General features: G+C 40.3%; 1 protein-coding gene across 2 annotated transcripts; it reads left to right on the top strand.

The window, feature by feature from the left end:
• The first annotated feature begins 1 nt into the window (after position 1).
• GPALPP1 (GPALPP motifs containing 1) lies at positions 2–19,643 on the top strand. 2 transcript variants are annotated; one of them, XR_010356116.1, is made up of 9 exons: positions 2–176; positions 5,594–5,738; positions 6,749–6,844; positions 10,633–10,741; positions 13,253–13,387; positions 13,617–13,781; positions 14,201–14,299; positions 16,390–16,667; positions 17,356–19,643. XR_010356116.1 is itself a non-coding variant. In XM_064408736.1 (8 exons), exons 1-8 carry the CDS (start codon positions 92–94, stop codon positions 16,606–16,608), a joined length of 1,053 nt encoding a protein of 350 aa, XP_064264806.1. In that variant the 5' UTR covers positions 3–91; the 3' UTR covers positions 16,609–16,723. The 2 variants fall into 2 exon arrangements, 1 of the variants encoding a protein (XP_064264806.1); XM_064408736.1 differs by lacking the exon at positions 17,356–19,643 and having other exon boundaries at positions 3–176; positions 16,390–16,723.
• The last annotated feature ends 441 nt before the right edge of the window (positions 19,644–20,084 follow it).

Below are 20,084 nucleotides of genomic sequence, written 5' to 3' on the forward strand. Positions count from 1 at the left end.
GCCGCGTCATCCGGGAGCGCCGCCGGGGCGGGAGCAGGGAAGCGCCGGGCGCGGGGAGGGCGGCCGGGCTGCCCGCGGGGCCGGCCTCGCCATGGCCCGCCAGCTCATCGGGCCCGCGCTGCCGCCCGGCTTCCCGCGCCGCGCCGAGGCCGAGCCGGGCGAGGACTTCAGCCAGGGTGAGAGCGCAGGGAGGCGCCGGCCGTGGGAGAGCGGCGCCTGCGGCCCTGATGCAGCAGCGCGGGGCGCTCCGTGGGGAGAGCGGGGCCTGCGGCCGGTGTTCCGTGGCGTGAGGCGCTCCGCGGGTGGGGTGGAGCGGCTGTGCAGCCCGTGTTCCGCGGCGCGGGATGCTCCGTGCGTGGGATAGCTCCGCAGCCCGGGGTGTACACCGCCAGTGCGGCACCTGCATGGAGCTAAACTCACCCTTACAGGGTCATTGCAGTGACTTTTTCAAGGAAAAAAAAAAGAAAAAAAAAAGCTCACAAGAAATAAGCGCCGTATGCGATGGAATGCCGCAGAAATTGAACGCTTTAAGGCTCGTTTTAGAAGAATACTGCTTTCGGTCACTTACTTTTGTCCCGCTCAAGTCTCGTGTGCTCTTTGAAGCCTGTGCTCTTCAGCAGCTCCAAGTGTGGAATTAGCGGGTAGGAAAGGAGGAGGCTGGGCCTGTGCAGCGTGCTTTCCTTCGCCGAGCTGTGGTTTTCCAGGCAGAGCCCCTCGGGATGTGGAGCAGGCTGTGGTGCCAGTCAGTGGGGCTGTGGTGCCTTGCCTGCCAGGGTCTGTCATGTCGAGAGCCCTCACATCAGAGCTGGGATCCCACCGAGAGCAGCTGACTGCCAGGCTGCCTCTTCTGCAGTGGAGCTCAGCTTCCCCACTAAAATTCTTGCATGTTCTCTGTCAGTAATATCTCTGGGAGCAGCACTTTGAGCGTTTGCACTCCTTACCTTTAAACCAGGTTTAAGGCACTAGTTCATGTATTCAGTTTCTAGCAGAGTGTCCCTCACCGTTTGGTTACTCCAAAGAAAGCAGCTCTGATAGGAAAGGTTTGTTGTGCTTGTCTGCTGTCTAATTTTTTAATCCAGAAGAGGGAGCAATAGCAAGAGGGATAAAGCTGCTGCATCAGCTGACACCATGGCAACATCAAGCTCTGTGTCTGGGTCTCAGCTTTGTGCAGAAGCCCTGACTGCACAAGTGGTGCTGCCTTTCCTGGCCATATCTGTGTTAATGGCTTTTTCACTTGCCATCAACACACTGATGGGTGCTGCAAGTATTCGTATCGTGTATGGAAAAAACAAGTTAAACTTATCCTTAGGCCATGAGTTGGTGACATTGAGTGCTTCAGCAGTGTCTAGTTTAGGTTAATCAGCTGAGTTTGTCCTCTCTTTGTCCCAGTGTAAATCAGTTCCATGGTATGATAGTTGCTCTGGCAACTGATCCAAGATCTGCTTGGAAATTTCTGTGTGGAGTGGATGAAGGAATTTATTTGCCTTTGAAAACAAACAAACAAAAACCCCAAACTCCAGCTACTGGCAGGTTGTTTGTTTTTATCATTTTCACAAACTTTTTCTGACTTTGACTTACATCAGCTCAGTGTCCCTGCTCACCCCATGAGGCAGACTGCTGCAGTGCAGAGGAAGACAGGAGAGCAAGTACTTTGGCATAACACACTTTGCTGTACAGAACTGCAGCTCCATCTGGAGCTCTGCACCTGGAGTGACAAAAATCACACGGTGGGGCTGCCACCAGCACCTTCTGTGCTGCAGCACTTGCTGGGTCTTGAGTCAAATGGGCCTGGAATTTGTTCTGTAACAATTTCCCTTGTGTGTTCCAGCTATTTTAAGAGATGCTTCACCTTTTAAAGCTGAACAGCTTTTCCAATATTTTTCCTGTCACAGTAGTCTCACTGATATTTGAGCTGCTCATTGCTTTTCTCGGTTTTCTTAGTCTGCTTTCTTAGTTTCTGTCTCCCAACAGCAAGAAAGTAGGACTTTGAGCAGACTGTGGCAGAGAAGACTCTCAGGCACAAGAGAAGGCTCTCAGACAGACACAAGAAATAGGAAAGTGACTGTGTATGATTATGATTAGATTTATTGCTAATACATTCCTTCTGGGGACAATCCACCTGGGAGCTGTCTGCAGCCTTGGCAGACTAGGTGGCCCAGTGTCCAGCAGCATTTTATACCCTTGTGCAGGCTGATGTGCACCACAGTCAGTAGCAAACACCCACTGAGCCCCACTCCCACCACCCCTCTGGATACAAGCATCCAGACACTTTGTCCTGCAATACCCACTGGTGTTCTTACCATGGGACAAACCACACTATCTTTGGTATCAGAGAGGTTGCTAATAATACTTCTGTGACCCTTAATTGGGAGCAGGATGGAAGCAGGTGGTAGCTGGACAGACCCAAAAGCTCATCCCTAGTAAATCTTTAGCTTCTTCAGCTTGTCCAACCCATGGGATGCACTTATGTCTTGATTCATCACTTCATGATGGTGCTCTGAAGCTGGACTAACTGTGCTCCTGCTGGAAGAATTGTACTTCCTTTGGCCCATTTGTCCCTGTCTCTGGGCTGTCCTTGTACCAGCAGGACAGAAGTGCTAGGGAATGGCTAAAAATAACCAGAGACGCAGAAGGGAGTTTTGTCTGTTTCAGCATTGAGGCCACATACAGATATGTTGATATGTCTGGGTTGATCTACCACTATGCTGGAGCTGAAAGGTCTTGTCTGTCCTTGAGAGCTTCCCAGGTCACGTCTGATGGTGTGGTAGTGTGCTTAGAATCCCCAGATACAGCAGAAATAACCCTAACAAAACAAAAAGTAGCTTTTAATTTGGTTTCTGAATTGAATTGACTTAATTTTCAGGCAGATAGTCACCAGAGCCAGCTCATTAGTAGGATGGTCACTTTTAATAGTTGTGAAACATTCACTTCAGTCTCACTTGGTCCTGTTTCTCTTCTCACTATCCCAAACATTTTCTCCTCATACATTTTTATCCCATTGCTCTGCTCTGAATTGTTCTGAGATCCGGCTACTTTGTCATTTTTCTGTTGCTCTGCCATTGCTACATCCATTTATCCTCCTCACCTCATTAGGTTTGGTTTCTCGACTCTTTGAGCTCTCCTCTGTTCTCCTTTCATCTGTATTTTTCCACATTTCCGCGGCTTTTGGGGAATTTCACAGACTTCTGATTAGATCTTGGCCTCCCTGCTCCCCCTTTTCTTTCTTTGCTTCCAGAATTTATGCTTAGCAATTTCCACTCCTACCTTTCTGCTCTTTCTTGTGGCTCCCCAAACCATCCTGATCCATAGCTGTGTATTTGCCTGTGCTGGTTGTTAGTCTCAGTCAGCACCATGGTCATATCAATTTTTAATCCCAAGTCTCTTTCCCCTCCATTTCTTTCCACCATGTCCAATGACTTTTTCTTCCTCAGGCTTAAAATGCCGTTTGCCCTTCATTAGTCAGTCTCTGTTTAATTTCTGCTTGTGCTGCTTAGGCTGCAGTTCCACTAACAAGCAGTTCTTTCAGGGGAGTGCTGTGATTTGCAGTGTTGTTTTTATGCCTTTTAAGTTTCCTGATCCGGCTTATTGCATAGCCCATGCAAACAGTTTTGCCAACATAACGGAGAGGAATTGGCATAAAAGTATGTATGTTAGCCCTGGTGTTGAACAACATACCAGTGGGATGAGTCTCCTTCCTCACATAGTTTTGGTTTTACTAGTTCTGTGCAGCTCACAAAACTGCTCCTAATTTCTCTCTTCTTCTTTAGTATCAGACTCATCAGATTGTATCTGAGTTTGTTCCTTCCACTCCAAGTCTTGTCTTTTGCATTTAGAGCAGATGAAGTCTGCTTGCATGATGTCAGGGTACCAGGTGGCTGGAGAAAGCAGTTGTGCAGGTTTTGTGTGGGTTTTAAGTGCTTTCATTCAAGTGGTGCTTTTTGTACGGAAAAATGAGACTTCTTGATAGCAGTTTTTATTCCTACTTATCATTATCATGTTTGTTTGCTTTCATCTTGAACTTATTTTACCTTTATAGGCTAGGATGTTGTGTTTGGGTTTTTTTAGGGCGAGAGAAGTGCTTTGTTGGGTTTTTTTTCTTTCCTAGTGCTGAAATGGATTTGTCCCATTTAAAGTTTTTTCCATTAGAACAGGAAACAAAGAAGTGGCAGATCTGCCTGGATGCTTTGTAACTAGTCTTGTGCTAAACATGATTAAAAGCTTTGTGAAGCTCGCTCGAAGGACTTGATTTCTGCCTAGCCTTTGTCAGCTAACAATGGAACCATAATATGCATTAGGTTGTATTTTGTACTATCAAAAAATTGTAGTTCTTCAACTGGAGATCTAATTTCCTGGTACCATTTATCTTTTCATCTGACCCTTGACTATTCATAAAGGGAACAATGTCTTTTCCTCACCAAAGCACCTCTCTGTCCTGCAAATCTTGTACTCAGTGCTTGAGATATTAAGAGGAGGAATGGTGTCTGTGTCTCAGGATGTTAAATCATCAGTAGAATCAAATCTCCATTACATGGGAACATGGGCTGTTTGCACTGTGTTTGTGTAAATGGGTGCCTTGCCCTGGATTGGGAAGGCCTCTTACCTGGGGAGGTAAAGCCATTGCTGGTTTTTGCTTGCTCCAGCTGACTCCTTGTAGAGCGAGCCTGTGAGGGTGGTATCTGTGTTATGGGTCTTGTTTGGAGGGCATTTGCTGTTAGGGTCAATGGCTAAGCTGCTTCTGGACCCACTGCATGTCGTGCTGTAGCCAAATAAATCTATAAAGATCAGGCCTGTTAGCAGTGTTAGCGTCTGAGTTTTAATTTTGCTGAGATATTACCCCAGAGCATGAAGGTTTTACTGGAGCATGAGAGCTCCATCCACTGTCCTGGCCTTTTGACAGTAACAATTCTTTGAATTCATTCTCTGAATGCTTAAATCATCCCTTTTACAGCAGAGTACTTAAATCTGTCCCTGTGGTTCACATTTAGCTGAACTGGGAATAACCTTAATCATTAAACCATTCCCAAAGCAGGCTGGCAATTAATTTAATACTTTATGGTCACAAATGCTCCCATTTAATAATTTACGGTCTCCCACGCTGTGTATGTACAGATGATGTGTTTCTTCACTAGTGAGCTTCAAATGCTTCATTAAAGTGCTTCTTTTAAATATACTGGTTTATGCCACATCCATTGTTCGTTAGTTGTTACACCAAACAGGGATTTCTAGCCCTGTTCCAGAGAAATGCTCATGTAGGAATGGATTAGTAATATCCTAAGTCAGAATAGTTCAGCATAGGTTGTTGATGGAAATAAGGTGCTGAAAGAAGTAACTTCTAGAAATCTGTTTAGATATCTTCTCTAAATGCTGGAGAGAGTAGTGATTAAATAAACTTAATTCCAAGTAAATAAGTGTTTTGGAAATGCCATGGTAGATCATACTCATCTGAAACATGTGCTAGGTATCCTTATTTAACCTGGTCTAGTAGAAGTTTCCCTGCCCATAGCAGGGGGATTTGAACTAGATAATCTTTAAGGTCTTTTCCAGTCCAAACCATTCTGTGATTTTATGATCCCAAATAACTCTGGATGTTCAGTTGCAGGACCAGCACTGCCTCCAGACTACAAAAGCAGCTGTAGCTCAGAAACTCCCGACAGTGATGACGACTCAGAATCTCTTCCTCTACCCAGAGACACAAACAGAGATTCTGAAGAGGAGACAGAAGGAGATCCAGCACCCAAGTAAGTATGTTTTTGGATTATTTGTATATTTAAAATTGTATTGCAAATGTAATGTGTCTAACTTATGAGAAAGGGACAATGTTGTATAAAAAAAGGTAAACTCTGTACCTGTGTAAAACTTTTGGTTACATGTTCTCCATGTTCTTCATGGCCAAGAATGTTCAGCTGACCTGTTTGACGCCCTACGGTGGAATGAAATTATTTGGGACAGTCAGATCTCTGTATTTATATGTTTTATTTTAGTTCTGCAAATTTGCATGTTTATGCTAAGGACTGATACCACTCTACCATGTGCGTAAGTATTTGGTACTTGATTTTTTGCCCTGGTTTTGGTATACTGACTCTCTTTGAGAGGCTGCAAGACCTGTTTATGGACATGAATTTATGCATTAAATGAAGTCAACTCATGAAAAAAACCTGAATTGTTTAGCAAGTAACAGGAGTCTGCAGATACTCTCGTTTGTGGGGTTGATTACTCACAATTGCTGTGTTAAGAATTTGTGTGTGTTTGCTCTAAGCCCTTTATAAGAGACTTGAAGGCCCTTATGCCATCCTAATGAGTGCTAGAGTAATTATTATTCAATTTTTTTCTTGTTTTCTTAGTCAATAGTTTGTTTTTCAGCTAATTAGAATTGAACAGGAAAAATACTACTCAAAATGCAGACGGCATACAAAAATGGAGAAAGTACTGAATTTTAAATTACTTTGTGACTAGAAAATGGTATTTCAACATTATACTAAACTTCTTTCCACAGAAAAAGCATTCTTAATGTTGTTTTAATTTTTTTTCTTTTTTAAATGTCAGAACGTTTTTGAAGTGAATCTTATACTCCCCATTTTTTAATTGCTTCAAATCATTTTGGATCCTTTTGCACTGTTTCCATGGTAACAACAGGATATTTAGTACAGAAGACCCTATGAAATAATTTTGTGTGGTTTTTTTCCTTTTTAAAGCGTAGATAATTGCTATGCTTGTCAAGGTAATTATTAAGTGAAATCTGTATTTGCAGAAAGCCAAAAAGAATTCATGAAGACGATGATGATGATGGCTTTTTTGGGCCAGCTCTTCCTCCTGGATTTAAAAAACAGGATGATTCTCCTGAGAGGTAATTAAAATGGAATTATATTCAGATTCTTTTCCTCAAAACACAATTATTTTAGATTAAATGTTTTGTGTCACTATTACAGAACATTTCAGTTGTGCACTTGAGATTGATATGATTAGCGGTAATGCTTCCTCCATGTTCTGAGAACAAGAACAGCATTCCCTTGAAACAGAGCACCAGCCCTCCTAGGCCAGGTTGGAAGGAGAGTAAAAGAACTAATGTAAATTTTCTGAGATGTCAAACTTCCTCAATTTCTTTTAATAGGTCTCAGATCAGTGGAGAAAAAACAAATTACAGGTACGAGGACCTGTAGTTCTGTAGTGCTCATTCTGGTCTGTGAGGGACTGGGGCAGTTACCTCGTGTGTGGTGCAATACCCTGTCCTTTGCTAATGCATCAAGGGTTATTGTTCACGTATCTCCAGGTACAAAACTACTCTGAACACTGTAGGTTTCTAGAAAAGAGCCTGTCAGGTCTACACAAATAAACACTATTTATGGTCTTTATCAGGAAGCTTTCCATTTGATTGCTTACAATTATAAAATACTTCCCACCCAAAATATTATATGGATTTTCTTTATAGAACTCAACCGTGTCTCACAGCCTTTTAGTCTTTACATCAATCTGGGCACTTCCTTCTATAATTTGAAATTATAGTCCATAGTGGAATTGGTGCTTCCAAGGGGATACTTCCCGATGAGAATTACAAGAGTCCCTTGATCACTTTTGTCTTCCTCAGAGCAATAGGAATTGGTAGATAAAATAATACTTGCCTGTCAGGTATGAGTTTTCAGTTCCAGGAAAGTGACTCAATTTACTGTTGAGCTGTGTGTGTAAATACACCATCTCAAAAGAAATTTTGAAGTTAATTCTTTTTTAGTTTGCATAAATTTTTATGATGCTTGGCAGCATAAAATGTATGTAACTAAGGTTATTTGGAGGTATCTTTCTTGTGTACATTTGGTTGCACTGCTATAATCAAAAAACTTTTGTAGTTGTGGGTATCATACTCAGTGGGATCATTTGGTGTTTTGATGGTCCCACAAACAACTAATATTTTTCCTTGTGTTGTGTATGCACAAAGTATTATTTTAATTATAAAATTTAGCAGGTCATTAAAAATAATGTATTCTCTATTAAAAAAGGAAATGCTTGTAACTTAAAATATCAGCAGAGGTAGCCTTCTTACTTTCTTGATTTTTGACATGAATGCTTGTGGTAAAATGGAAGAGGAAGGGGCCATTCACTCAAAAGCTGGACTTCATGATCTTTATGGTTCCCTTCTAACTCAGAATATTCTGTGATTCTGTGACATTGAGGCAAGAGTCTGCTCTGTGTCTGTGATAAATTAAAGCAGTAAAGGCACTTGGCACTCACTGTATTGTTTTTTTCCTACCTCGCCATACAATTGCTCCTAGCACGCACGGAGAAAGCAGATTGAGGAGAGCTGTCTTGCACCCAGCCTGATTCCCTGAATAGGTGGGAACAGTGAGATGTGTGGGAAGAGCCTTGTCTGTCTTCCACCCCCACACACCTGGGAGTCTGGGAGGCGTGTGAGCTGTGCAGGGCACAGACACAGTGCTGCTGTCTGCCTGCTGCATTGCCGTTAGCCTTGAGCAGATTGCCAGCTGCCAACTGAGCCATGAATAATTGAAACAAATGCAGGTCGTTTGTTTCAGTGTATGGACAGGCTGTTTATCACTTCTGTGTGACATACTCGTTCTTTTAGGAAAGCTCTTATTCTCTTACATCTTTTCCAGACTTGTCAAAGCAGCATGTTCATGATTAGGGGCAGCTCGTGTGGCAATCTGGAGCTTGTTGAAAATGGTTTGAATCATTCCAGCATAAAATAGATATATGTGAAAAGATTTCCTTCAACTTTGAATATTATATTACTGTTTACCAGTGTTAGATAGAAGTACACCACTCATAAATATTTCTGAAGAGTTCACACATCAAGGTAAAGAGTGAAGGTGATCTTAAAAAATTTTACACTATACATCAGAAGAATGCTGAAACATCCATCTCAAAATGTGCATTAGCAAGGACTTCCAAGTCCAACAACTGGAGAACAGTCTTTGCCATATATAAAATGCAATAGTCCTTAAATTAAAGCTCTAGTGCATAAGTTTGGGGGGTATTTTTGACATGGTACAGGTCCTGAAGTTACCTACAGCAGTAAAATGTATTTGCCAGTTATTTATTAGTAGTTAATATATTATTAGAGTAAATATATTATCAGATTTATAATATTACTGGTGTTTAGATTCAATTCACTTGTTCAGAGACCCTCTGGACATTCAGGAAACTGTCAAGGATCACGTCACCTCTGTACTGCTGAGGAAAGGCTGAAGAGATAGTCATGTAGTGGAAAAGAAAAAGCATAAGGAATGGGAAGGATGAATATGTAAACTACTTTTCTGTTCTCTAAAGGCCCTTTGAGCTGTGACAGAATCAAGACAGAGCATTTGGGATTGGTTCTTTTTCACAGGCTGCAATGATACAACCCACAACAGAGATGTTCATATATATAATTCAGTAGAGAGCTTTTTTTTATAGTTTGATTTATCTGTCTCTCCATGCAGAATACAAGTACTTGTGTATTAAAGTAAAAGATTCATTTTGCTATATCTGTATAAGTTTAAACTCTATTTAAATTACATTAGGAATTTAAAACATGGTCTTAACAAGAAAGTGGTCAGGAAGGAAGGAACATAAAACTGTAGCAGCTAGGTGGAGGTGGAGCTTCAAAATTAACCCAGACTTCTTGCCTGGGTTTAAAACCATGCCAGTGCCCTTATCCTGGCCTGAGCTCATATTCATTTCTCATGTCTGTATATCTGTGGTTGGTTCTTCAGTGAGACTTTGTGTCATTTATTTCCCCTCTTTAAACCCTGGCAGCAATATCACTACAGCAGGGCTGTCCTGATTAGATTATTGGAACTGAGTAAAGGCCATAATTAGCAAATTCAATTCAGGTGTTGTTACATTTAATAAGCTAAAGCTCACAACTGAAGGTCGTAATAAACAAAGTCTACTCGTACATTGTGAGAATACTGTCACCTGGATGTGTCTTCAGGTGACAGTTGTTTAAGTTTTTAATTAGTTTTTATTAGCTTTAAAGAATATTATGGTGGATTATTAAGAGGAGCACATTTTAAAGACTTTCAATACAGCAAGCAAAGTTTCTTTGAGCTCAGTTTGTAGTATTCTTTTCACCACTGAATAGAGATTGTCACCTTTCTGTGTTTGTGGAGACAGCTGATTAATATTTCTTTCAGAGCTGCTGCTTAAAAACAATTCAGTGAAGTTACCTGGACTCACAAAATTTTCCTTCTCTTTCCCACTCCAAGGTAAAATAAAATTAGAGCAGTTCACTGTTTCTGCTTATTAAAGGACAATGAAACTGAGGTGCAAGACAAGAACGAAATTGGGTTTGTTGATTGAGAAGGAGTGTATATTTGTCTTATCACCTTTCATTGCTCTTGAATCTGGTGAAGAAAGCTAGGGAAGAAAAAAGTGTATTTCCTTGACTACAAGCTTCAGCTTTCCTGGTTCTGGGGTTTTTTTGCATCAAAATTGTCTGCACATATCCTCCTGGAAAATGGAGGCACTCTTATTCAGTTATTTCTACAGTAGGTGTGCACAGGGGCACACTTGGTATGGGGAGGAAGGAAAGTCATACTTCTCATTGATGTTTCATTTTATTTTTATACTGATCTATTATATTTTCCCCCCTCAACTGAAAAAACATTTTTTTTTTAAATATTTTTTCTCTCTGCTGTCAAGGCCCATTATAGGTCCTGCGTTACCACCTGGCTTTAGGAAAGCTTCAGAGGACACCAGAAGTAGCAGATGTTTCATAGGACCATCTGTTTCATCAGAATCCCGTCCCCAGGTTGGTGCAAAGAGAAGCTTTTTGTTTTAGTACAAGCATCTGAAATGGTTAAACAAGTTGCAGCCTGAAAGAGACTACCAGACACTTCTCAGGATGACAGTTTAATTTTGGACCAGAAAGTGTCTGGCATATTTTTGCTGGAGTCAAATACTTGAGCATAAATAAGCCTTTTTTTAAAAAAAGAAACCAAAAAGACTGGCCTGGTTTGTTGTGCTTTTGCTGTTAAATAGATGGTGCACTCACTGAACACAAGCAATCTTGGCATCCTAAACTGCAGGCAGAAAACACATCTTCACTTCCTTAAAGATGTTTACTAGTGGCTACAACCTTTAAATAAGTTTATCCAAAAGAATGTAATCAAGAATGACATTACAGTGTCACTAAGTTGTTCTTGGCAATTGCAGGATGATACCTATAACTGGGAGTGAGGTGCAGGACGGTGACACTGACGTGCTTTTTTGGTTCATGGTTTTTGAGTTTTCTGGTCATGTTAGGTAAAAACTAGCTAGAAGTTCTGGTTGCAAAATAATGCATGTGCTACTAAAGAACATTCATGAACAAGATGCCTGATAAAATACAGCCGTAGGGAAGCTTGAACTCCCTAAACATGGGCTTCTAGTACCATTCTGAGGGATCCAAATTGCCTATGGGAGGGCCTGGCAGGTAGGGAGTAGCACTTTTAGAGAAAGTCATGCCCTTCTTGAGCAGCACCTTTTAACACCACAGCACCTAAGACACCAAAAATGGTGCTGGATACCAGGGCTTCGGCAAGTCAATCTCTCTCATGCCATGATAAACTGAATATTAATTCCTTGGGAGAATTAATGTTTATTCCGTTTATTTTTAAAATACTTACATTTTTACATTTAACTCTCAGATACTATGGGAAATGCTAGACACACTAGGAAGGAGGAATGCAAAGGCTGCTCTGAAACTTCACTTTTTTGGTTAGCAGTTGCAAAGCATATAATTCTCCAGCCTCCTACAGTGAGTGGTGTTGTAATTCATCGTGCAGAAAGATTATCTGACATTTCTGAGCTACTCATCGTCTTATAACTCCAAATAATGATTAAGCAATTTATCATAGTGACAAATCTCTTGAGGCAGAGATGTCTGCTGTCTGCCTTTATATTTTGCAAACAAAAAAGTCTCTCTTCTCATAAATACATCTTCAAGCAACAGCTTTTTTACAGGTATTACAGAACTTACCGTTTTTCTCTCCCTAATAGTTATCTTTTTGTTACCTCTTCCTAATAATACTCTTTTTCTTATTTTTTAATATGAGTAATTTCTTGTTGGCTTTTAAAAAAATATATTTAATTATTTTGTATTCAGGTACATCTTTAGAGGCATGCTGACTCTTCACTTTGCTTTAGTGAATCTAATGACTCACCACCTTGTGTATTCTCAAGTAATGCTTTGTGCTTCCTGGCTACACAGCCTTGTCATCCTACTCCCATTGCTTTATCACGCACAGTCAGACTGTAGCAAAATCTTTGCACTCCCTTCTGTAGATATTGGACACCTTAGCTTTGTGTCCAGGGCACTGTGGCATCACCATTTTCTGTCTAGTTTTGCTTCCATCCACATCTGTACTGTTTGAACTTGGAGGGAGGCACCGGTGAGATTTCTGTACAACTCCTGGCAAGTAGGAAAATTTTTATTGACATCTAGTCCCTAACAAATTTAAGTTTTTAGCTCTTCTCCAAAAAATTCCTTAGAATACGATGTCAGAATCATGTAGTGATTAAATTGGAAAAGACCTCCAGGATCATTGAGGCCAACCTTTGGACTCACCAAAGTCAACTAGACCGTTGCACTAAGGCCCACATCCAGTCATTTTCAGAACACTTCCAGGAATGGTGACTCCACCACTTCCTTGGCAGCCTGTTCCAATGCTTGATAATCCTTGCAGTGAAGAAATTCTTCCTGAAGGGATCCATGAGGGATCGAAGAAGTGAATGACAGAGCCAGGGGATTAGTTGGAGATGCTGTACTTTCAGGGGCATAGTACCATGCGTGCCACTGGTACCCTACCTTGCACTTCATTCTTTCTGACATCCTTACAGCACCTGAGCTTGAGACAGTTCTTGCAGTGTGAAACTGTGATCTTTATTAGGGAAATGCATCCAAATGTTGCTGGTGATGGTAAAGCCCAAAATACGGAAGTTGTATGAATGTGTGTTCCAAATTCACCTACGGCCAGAGAGGCTGTGTGGCTGTGTGCAGAGCAGTGTAAAGTAGCAGGGCTTTGTCTGCTGCCACTGCCTTTACCAGCAGTCTTGCCTCAGACAAGAGATGCTGCTTTTGGCAAATCAGAGACAAAATATCCATGTTCAAGCACTAGAACAGGTCTCATCTGGAGTTCTAATCTAGGTTTTTATTGTCTGGGAAATGCCTTACATTAGGTTTATATGCTCTTCTGGACAAAGTAATTTTAATTCTATAAAGCTGAAGTGTTCCTTGATGCTCTTAGCACTGTGTTTGAAAGAAATGTTTTCTTTTTGGAAGCTGACAGATAGTAGTGAGGACGAAGACAATTTAATAGGCCCAATGCCTGCAAAAGGACCAGTGGAGTCTGATGTGGCTAAAGAGTTTGAACGCCGAGCTCAGAGAATGAAAGAAAAGCTTACTTCAGCAGACAGTGTAAGTTGGATTTCTTAATTTATAATGTTTTGTTGCTGGAGTGTATTTGTCTTTCTCTTTGCCTATTTCTGTGTAAACCCAGTTGCAGTTCTACTTGCAACAGTTGCTATGTGTAGCAGGTGTTAAAGAAAAAAAGTCTGTGATTTCTGCTGGAAGCCAAGAGATTCAGACAGTAATTTTTGATTATGCTTTTTTCACTCTTCCCTCCACCCCTACTTCTTTTGCAAAGGATGAACCCAAACAAGTTACCAGGGAATCGTGGATGACAGAGCTTCCACCTGAGTTGAAAAGCTTTGGATTTGGCCCAAGAACATTCAAGAGACGTGCTGATGACAAATCAGGTGATAGATCTATTTGGACAGATACTCCAGCTGACAGAGAGAGAAAAGCCAAGGTGAGCATTTATTTATCCATTCATATACACTTGCCGGCAGTAGGTGTTACTGATGTTCCGTGAAAACAAAGCAAAGATACTGTGGGTTGGTTGGTGAAATTTTCTTTCCCAGGTTTTTCTTTGTTATTAAAATTTACTAATTCAGGCTTAAAGATTAAGGCAATGAAGTAACAACATTAAATATCATTGATATACATTTATTTCTGCTCCCTTTTTGCAGTAGTCAGATACTCTGTATCAGCTTATTGACTTTCCAGTTAGCATGTCCAGTTTCTTCTTCCATCAAGCTGAGCAGAAAATATCTGATCATGTATCATGGTCTTTACCCTCTAAATTTAATTAAAGTAGATATAGATTTGCTTGCTTTTCACTTCAGACATTCTGATTGCTGTAGCATGTGATTTCCTTCTACTCTTCAGGAAAGAGAAGAGGCAAAAAAGTCAAGCAGTAAGGATAATGAAGAAATGGTACTATCTGGGAGGGACAAGAGGCTTATTGAGCAGGTGACTTCATACAATGTAAGTGTGGTCACAAAATACTTCCTCTGTTTCCTTTAGTTCTTCACTCTTCTTCTGGTTCTCATTTCTAGTGCTGCTGGTTTCCATGGTGATGCCACTGTAGTTTTCCCTTTTAGTGCCCAAACCTACTGCTGTTTTATGCCATTAGAACCCTTGGCATTAATGTCAACAAGAGCAGGACTGGGTCCTCTGCAAAGTGACAGAATTTGGGTTTGTGTATATTGCCTCAGTATTAGATAGTGCTTTCCTTCAATCATTCTCATGTCAGGACATGGTTGCTGGGACCTTAGTTCAAATATTAGCTTGCTTCACCCAATTACTGACATCCAAGAATAAAACAACAATGCAGGTTTAACTTTTAGGCCAACATATGCAATAACCTAAAACAGGGTTGATGGGCTAAGCAGGTCACTGCATTAATTACCCTCTGTCATTAATTATATTAACTACTCATTACAGGAACTTCATTTCACGTAGTTTTTCTCCATCTATACAGGAGCAGATAATGTTCACAGACAGATGTTGATTACTAGAAATCTGAACTCCATGTCAAATTCCCTCTCACTTATCTGTCTGTCAGCCCTGCCCCTCGAAGTGTGTGGACCACTGCCTGCCTTAAAGCTCCTACTTCCAGTTTTTCCCTGATGTATGGCCTAAACTCTTATGGAAGGCAGTCTGTCTCTTGAGAGGACAATTACATTGAAAATCACATATTTGGCTTATTTTACACATTTATCTGGCACTTGTGATAATTTATTTGTGGTTCATTAAATCATATGTTTCTCCTGACTTAGAGACTTGCAAATCCAGAGCTATTAGCATTCTCTCTTAAGGTTCTTTTTAAGGTCTGTTTCTCCTGTCACTATGAAAATAGTAGAATAATTTTCATGTAAAACTATGGGGTTTGTTCTCTGCCATTGGTGGAATAAAACATACACAGGCCTTTGCTGTTTCTAAGATTCATGGAGTTGTCTCCAAGTTTAAGAACACTGTTTCTTGGGTTGTTTTGTCGTTTGTTTTTTCTCTTTTGTTATATCAGCTCTTTTCTGATTTTCTGGTGGTTGTTATGGGTATTCTTTAAAAGTTTCTTTCTCTATTCTTTCCTACTTCTCCACTGACATTTACGAAGGATACTTCACTAGAACAGATTTCATTCTTAAAGTAGTTTCTTCTTTTGCTGCTGATATGACATACATTCTCTGGTGCAATTTTGTCAGTGCTGGCACGGTTGCATCATGAATAACTATTGTCTGTTTTCCATGATAATCTTATCTTAACTCGTGAATAAGCTATTATTTGCATGTGTGATGTAGTAAGTGTTTGCACAGGAAGTGATGAGAAAACAGAACTGTTCAACTTTTGCTCTTTTTGATGAGAGAATTAGTTTAGATACACAAATGCACTGTACCTGAGTAAATGAGGGGCCTCATGATCTTGGGAGTGCTGATCCTGCTCCTGTGTGAAATCAGCAGAAGTTTTATCTTGTGTTTGAGCTGGATCATGCTTTCTAAGAAATGCAGCTAAAGCCACTGAGCTGGCAAACACATGCTCCAGCTCAAACCTGTGACCGTGTCCTGTGGGCTTTCAACAGATGATTCAGAGTTAGGAGCACACATTTAAAAACCCATTGTACTGCATGAAAGGTTGAAAGGGTGTCTAGCTAGTTCCTGCCCCTAGCAGTGACCAAATCCAGGTGCTTAGGGGATGTGTATAGGGAACAAGGCCTGTACTTTGAGATATTTCTTTTGACATGGTGTCTTCATTCTGCCAATAATGTCAGAGCAACTTTTATATTTCTTTTGCATTATCTTTATAATTTATCTGTATTGTCTACGGAGATTAAAAAACATCATGGCTACCCATAACATTATGGCCATCTACATCAAAGAATTATTAGTATTTTAGCCTAGCCAAGATTACTCGCACTTTCTACTCCATGTGTGCTAAATTTATCATTCTATATACAGTTACTAAGCTGTCTTCTTTTTCTGGAATTTTTAGCCTTCCTGCCTTCAGTCTTTCCATTTGGATTTTCTGTATGTTGTTGTTGATATTCTTTAATACTTCCTCTTCCTCCCCATTTTTTCCAGGAGTCAAAGAGGTCAGAGTCTCTCATGGACATGCACCAGAAAAAGCTGAAGAGCAAAGCATCCGAAGAAAAGAGCAAACCTCAGGAAAGAAGGCCGTTTGACCGAGAGCAGGATCTCAAAGTCAACCGCTTTGATGAAGCACAAAAGAAAGCTCTTATAAGAAAATCCAGAGATCTGAATAGTAAATTTGAGCACAGTAAAGGCAACATGTTTTTATAAGATGAAAGCATTAAGCTTTTTTGAAGTGAAGTCCATAAAAATTTGAATACTTAATTTTTGTAAGTATTTTTCTGTAAATATTTGTATGCAAAATAAATATCCTGATGTTTAACTATTTTTCCTTGTCTGTAAATACTGTCTTAGGGGGAGGATCATCTGTACTAAAACTAAACTAGTGAAGGAAAGTCCTGATATAAAAAAATATATAAATTTGCTACTTTAAAACTTTGATGTGTGTATTTTTTTGTTGTTCACATAAAAGTAATTAATTAAAATAGGTGGGTTTTTAAGAAGCTCTAGATTTCATCTTGCAATGGAGTTGGCAGTTTTCCCTTTTCTCCTGCCATGCTTAAGATACTCTTTCTGAGCCTGACCTGAAGGCCATGGAAAAATCCCCATTACATTTGTGTGTAGAACATTGCTTGACTGGAGTTCCTGCTGGGGAGTATAAGCTCAAATGGCAGCTTTTACATTTGCCCAGTGCTTTTATTTCTCTGGTTCTGTGTCTGTACATAAATACAGGTTTGTATGTATGCAGTACAGTTTCTGTTCTGTAGCAGGAAGAGCTAGGGGTAGCAGGAGTAGTAAAACCTCAAGGTTTTCAAAGTTAGTTGTAAAATGGTAGTATATAAGAGAAAATCTAATTTGAGTTTCAATTTGTAGGGATTGTCATCAGAAATCCATCTTTTTTTAAGCACATACAATGTGAAAATCAAAATAAGTCTTATTTTGTCCATTAATTTGCAGACCAGAGCAGCTCTTCAGTAAGGAAGGAAATAAATCTGACATTTAAAAAAGTCTACATTCGTGTTGAGAGTTCTTTACCTCTTCTGAGGTAACAAAGCAGCAGAAGTGGTTGTTAAACCTTGCAGTGGGCTGCTCAAGAAGTCAGTGCAGTCAGCATCCCTGAAGGTGTTCAAGAAACAGCTGGATATGGCACTTGATGCTTTGGTCTACACCATGGTAATCAGTCAAAGGCTAGAGTCAATGATTTAGAAATCTTTTCCAACCTAAATGATTCTGTGATTCTGTGTTAATTATTTAAAATTAGACCTGTGCTTTTGCCCTTTGTCTCAAATGCTTACAATCCTTCTTAAGCAGTTACTGAAAGTACTTATAGATGAAAACAATTTTATATATGAGATGCTGGTAATTTGTTTGGAGGTATAAATACTGTGGGGTTTGCCATAATTTGGAAAAAATTCCTGTAATTTGGAAAAAGGCTACCCTGAGAGGTGGTGTCTGGGTTACTTCATGTTTAATCAAGCAGTGACTTAACAAGTTCCAGAAACGAATATTTAAAAACTTGGCCTTATTTTATTGCATTTGTGTGTGAGCTGGAGACACAGGCTTCATGTGCTGAGAAGTCTTGCAGTGTTTCTGATGTTGCAAATGACTGCTTACGTGGAATGCATTTAGATACCGCTTTTTTTTCTAACGGACAATTTATTTTGCCAGCTGAAAACCCTCCTACCTTCTGGAGAAAGAGAGATTGATTTTGTATTGTGTTTGCTTTTTATCACTTCAGTTCCTGAGCCTTCTGTTTTGAGGTGAGAGGAGGGTTTAAATAAGGGCTCTTTATTTTTCTTCTCCTGATACAGACTTCTCTTGCCTCATGCTTTTTTAACTCAGCAATCAAGGCCTCATTAAGGTTCTACTTTCTGAGCAAATGTAGATTTCATTATTGGAAAAGCAGTATTAGAAATGTCTGGGACTTTTTTAGGCAACTAAAGCGATGACAGGGTGAGCACGGTATGACTAGCTAATCTTCACAGCTGAGAAAAAATTACTTGATGAGCACATCATGCAGTCTTTGCTCATTCAAAGTCTGGAGCAAGGATGAGGGCTGCTTGTATAAAAAATGTTGTTGTTGTTGTTCTGTGCTCTGTTTTGATTTTTGTCCTTTGGCCCCTCCTCCAAACTGAGGACCAGTCATCAGATATCACAGATGGCCAGATCCAGTTGGCTCCCTGCTGTTTGTCTCTGCCCTGCCTGGCCCCATCGTGGTCTCCTGCCCTGCCCAAGGCCATGCCTGAGAGGAAGCTCTGCAGCATTGCTCAAGAGGAGAGCTCTCATAACAGGAGTGCAGCAGCCCCTTTGCCATCCTGCACTATTCATCTGTGGGACACGTGGTTCTAATTAATGAAGCCTTGGAGCGAGCTGGGAACTTGGTTTTGACTCTTCTTTTTTTCCCCCACTCTGCGGCAGCTTCTTAAAGACTTGATGATATCAGTGTTATGAGCTTGAGGTGGGGGCAAGTGGAGTTGTTGAGAGTTCAAGTTAAGCTTTTCATTACTTTGTGTAAATTGCATGAACCTTTGAACTGAATTCATACACAAACTCATCTCTTACTCATGCCAAGCCATCTCCTCAAGTAGTCATTAGAACAAGCAGTAACTCAGTAAATTACAAGTTCTGTAAGGTTTCATGGGAAAAGATGAGACATCTACAATTTGGAAAAGTTGTAAAGCTTTTCTGCTGCAATGTTAGGAGGTGTTTTTTTCAGAATCTCATTTGAGAAACCAGAATCTATTTCACAAAGAATCTTCACCATAATTACTATGCAGTGTTTCTGGTAACCAGCTCCCAACACAGATTTAATGTATGCTGTTGCTATTCTGCAGTGCCAGCCCAAGTCACACCATACTGACTCCAGGCATATCAGGAAATCCTGTTTTATAGAAAGAAAATGTCAGAGAGGTTTTCCTGAATGTGAAAAGTCTACCAGCCTAGATTTCAGTGTGCTTGCCTTTGATTTGGGCTGCCATAGGTGTTCTCTATTTATACTGATGTTGAACATTCCTGCTCAAGAGTGAGGTCTCCTCTTCTGAAATGTTAAATAGGTGTGTAATTCATAGTATAGTCAGCAAAAAGAAGGTTTTTGTGGTAGGCGTATAATAAATTGGGTGCTTAAAAGGAGTTTTAAGGAACATTATATGTTAACAACAAAAAAGAAAGGGAAAAAACCAAAAAACAATTGTTGAGTTTGCTGTTACCAATGAACAATTAAAAGCAATAAAGACATTTCAAGAAAACTTACTGATTGCTTTGTATATGTCTTCAGGACAAATATCTTGAGCTACCATGCTGTCTGAGATGCAAAATTTTGTTAGAATATGACACAGCAATACCTGGGTAAAATCTCTGTTTACGCTCTCCCAATGCAAACACCTATTTGTGGAGTTATTTTTTGCTTTTGCTGTTGCAGAATGGATATTGGTGGATGCCCTGTGCATGCTTGCTTTCCTGGAATAAAATGCATTTCCTAAATAATCAACTACAATAGAAATGTGTTTTATTTAGGGCTTTGATGGCATCATATTGATAGCACCAAAATGGCCTTGTAGAAATATCTTTCTTTTAGAAAACGTTGAGATGGAACATTAATCTATTTCTGTCCAGTAGGAAAGGGGGTTTCCACATAAAAGAAGATTTAAAATGCTCCAGAAGGTTCCAAGAGTCCAGGGCTAATTGAG

Source organism: Passer domesticus, chromosome 2 (assembly GCF_036417665.1).
Source record: "Passer domesticus isolate bPasDom1 chromosome 2, bPasDom1.hap1, whole genome shotgun sequence".
Classification (NCBI taxonomy): Eukaryota; Metazoa; Chordata; class Aves; order Passeriformes; family Passeridae; genus Passer; species Passer domesticus.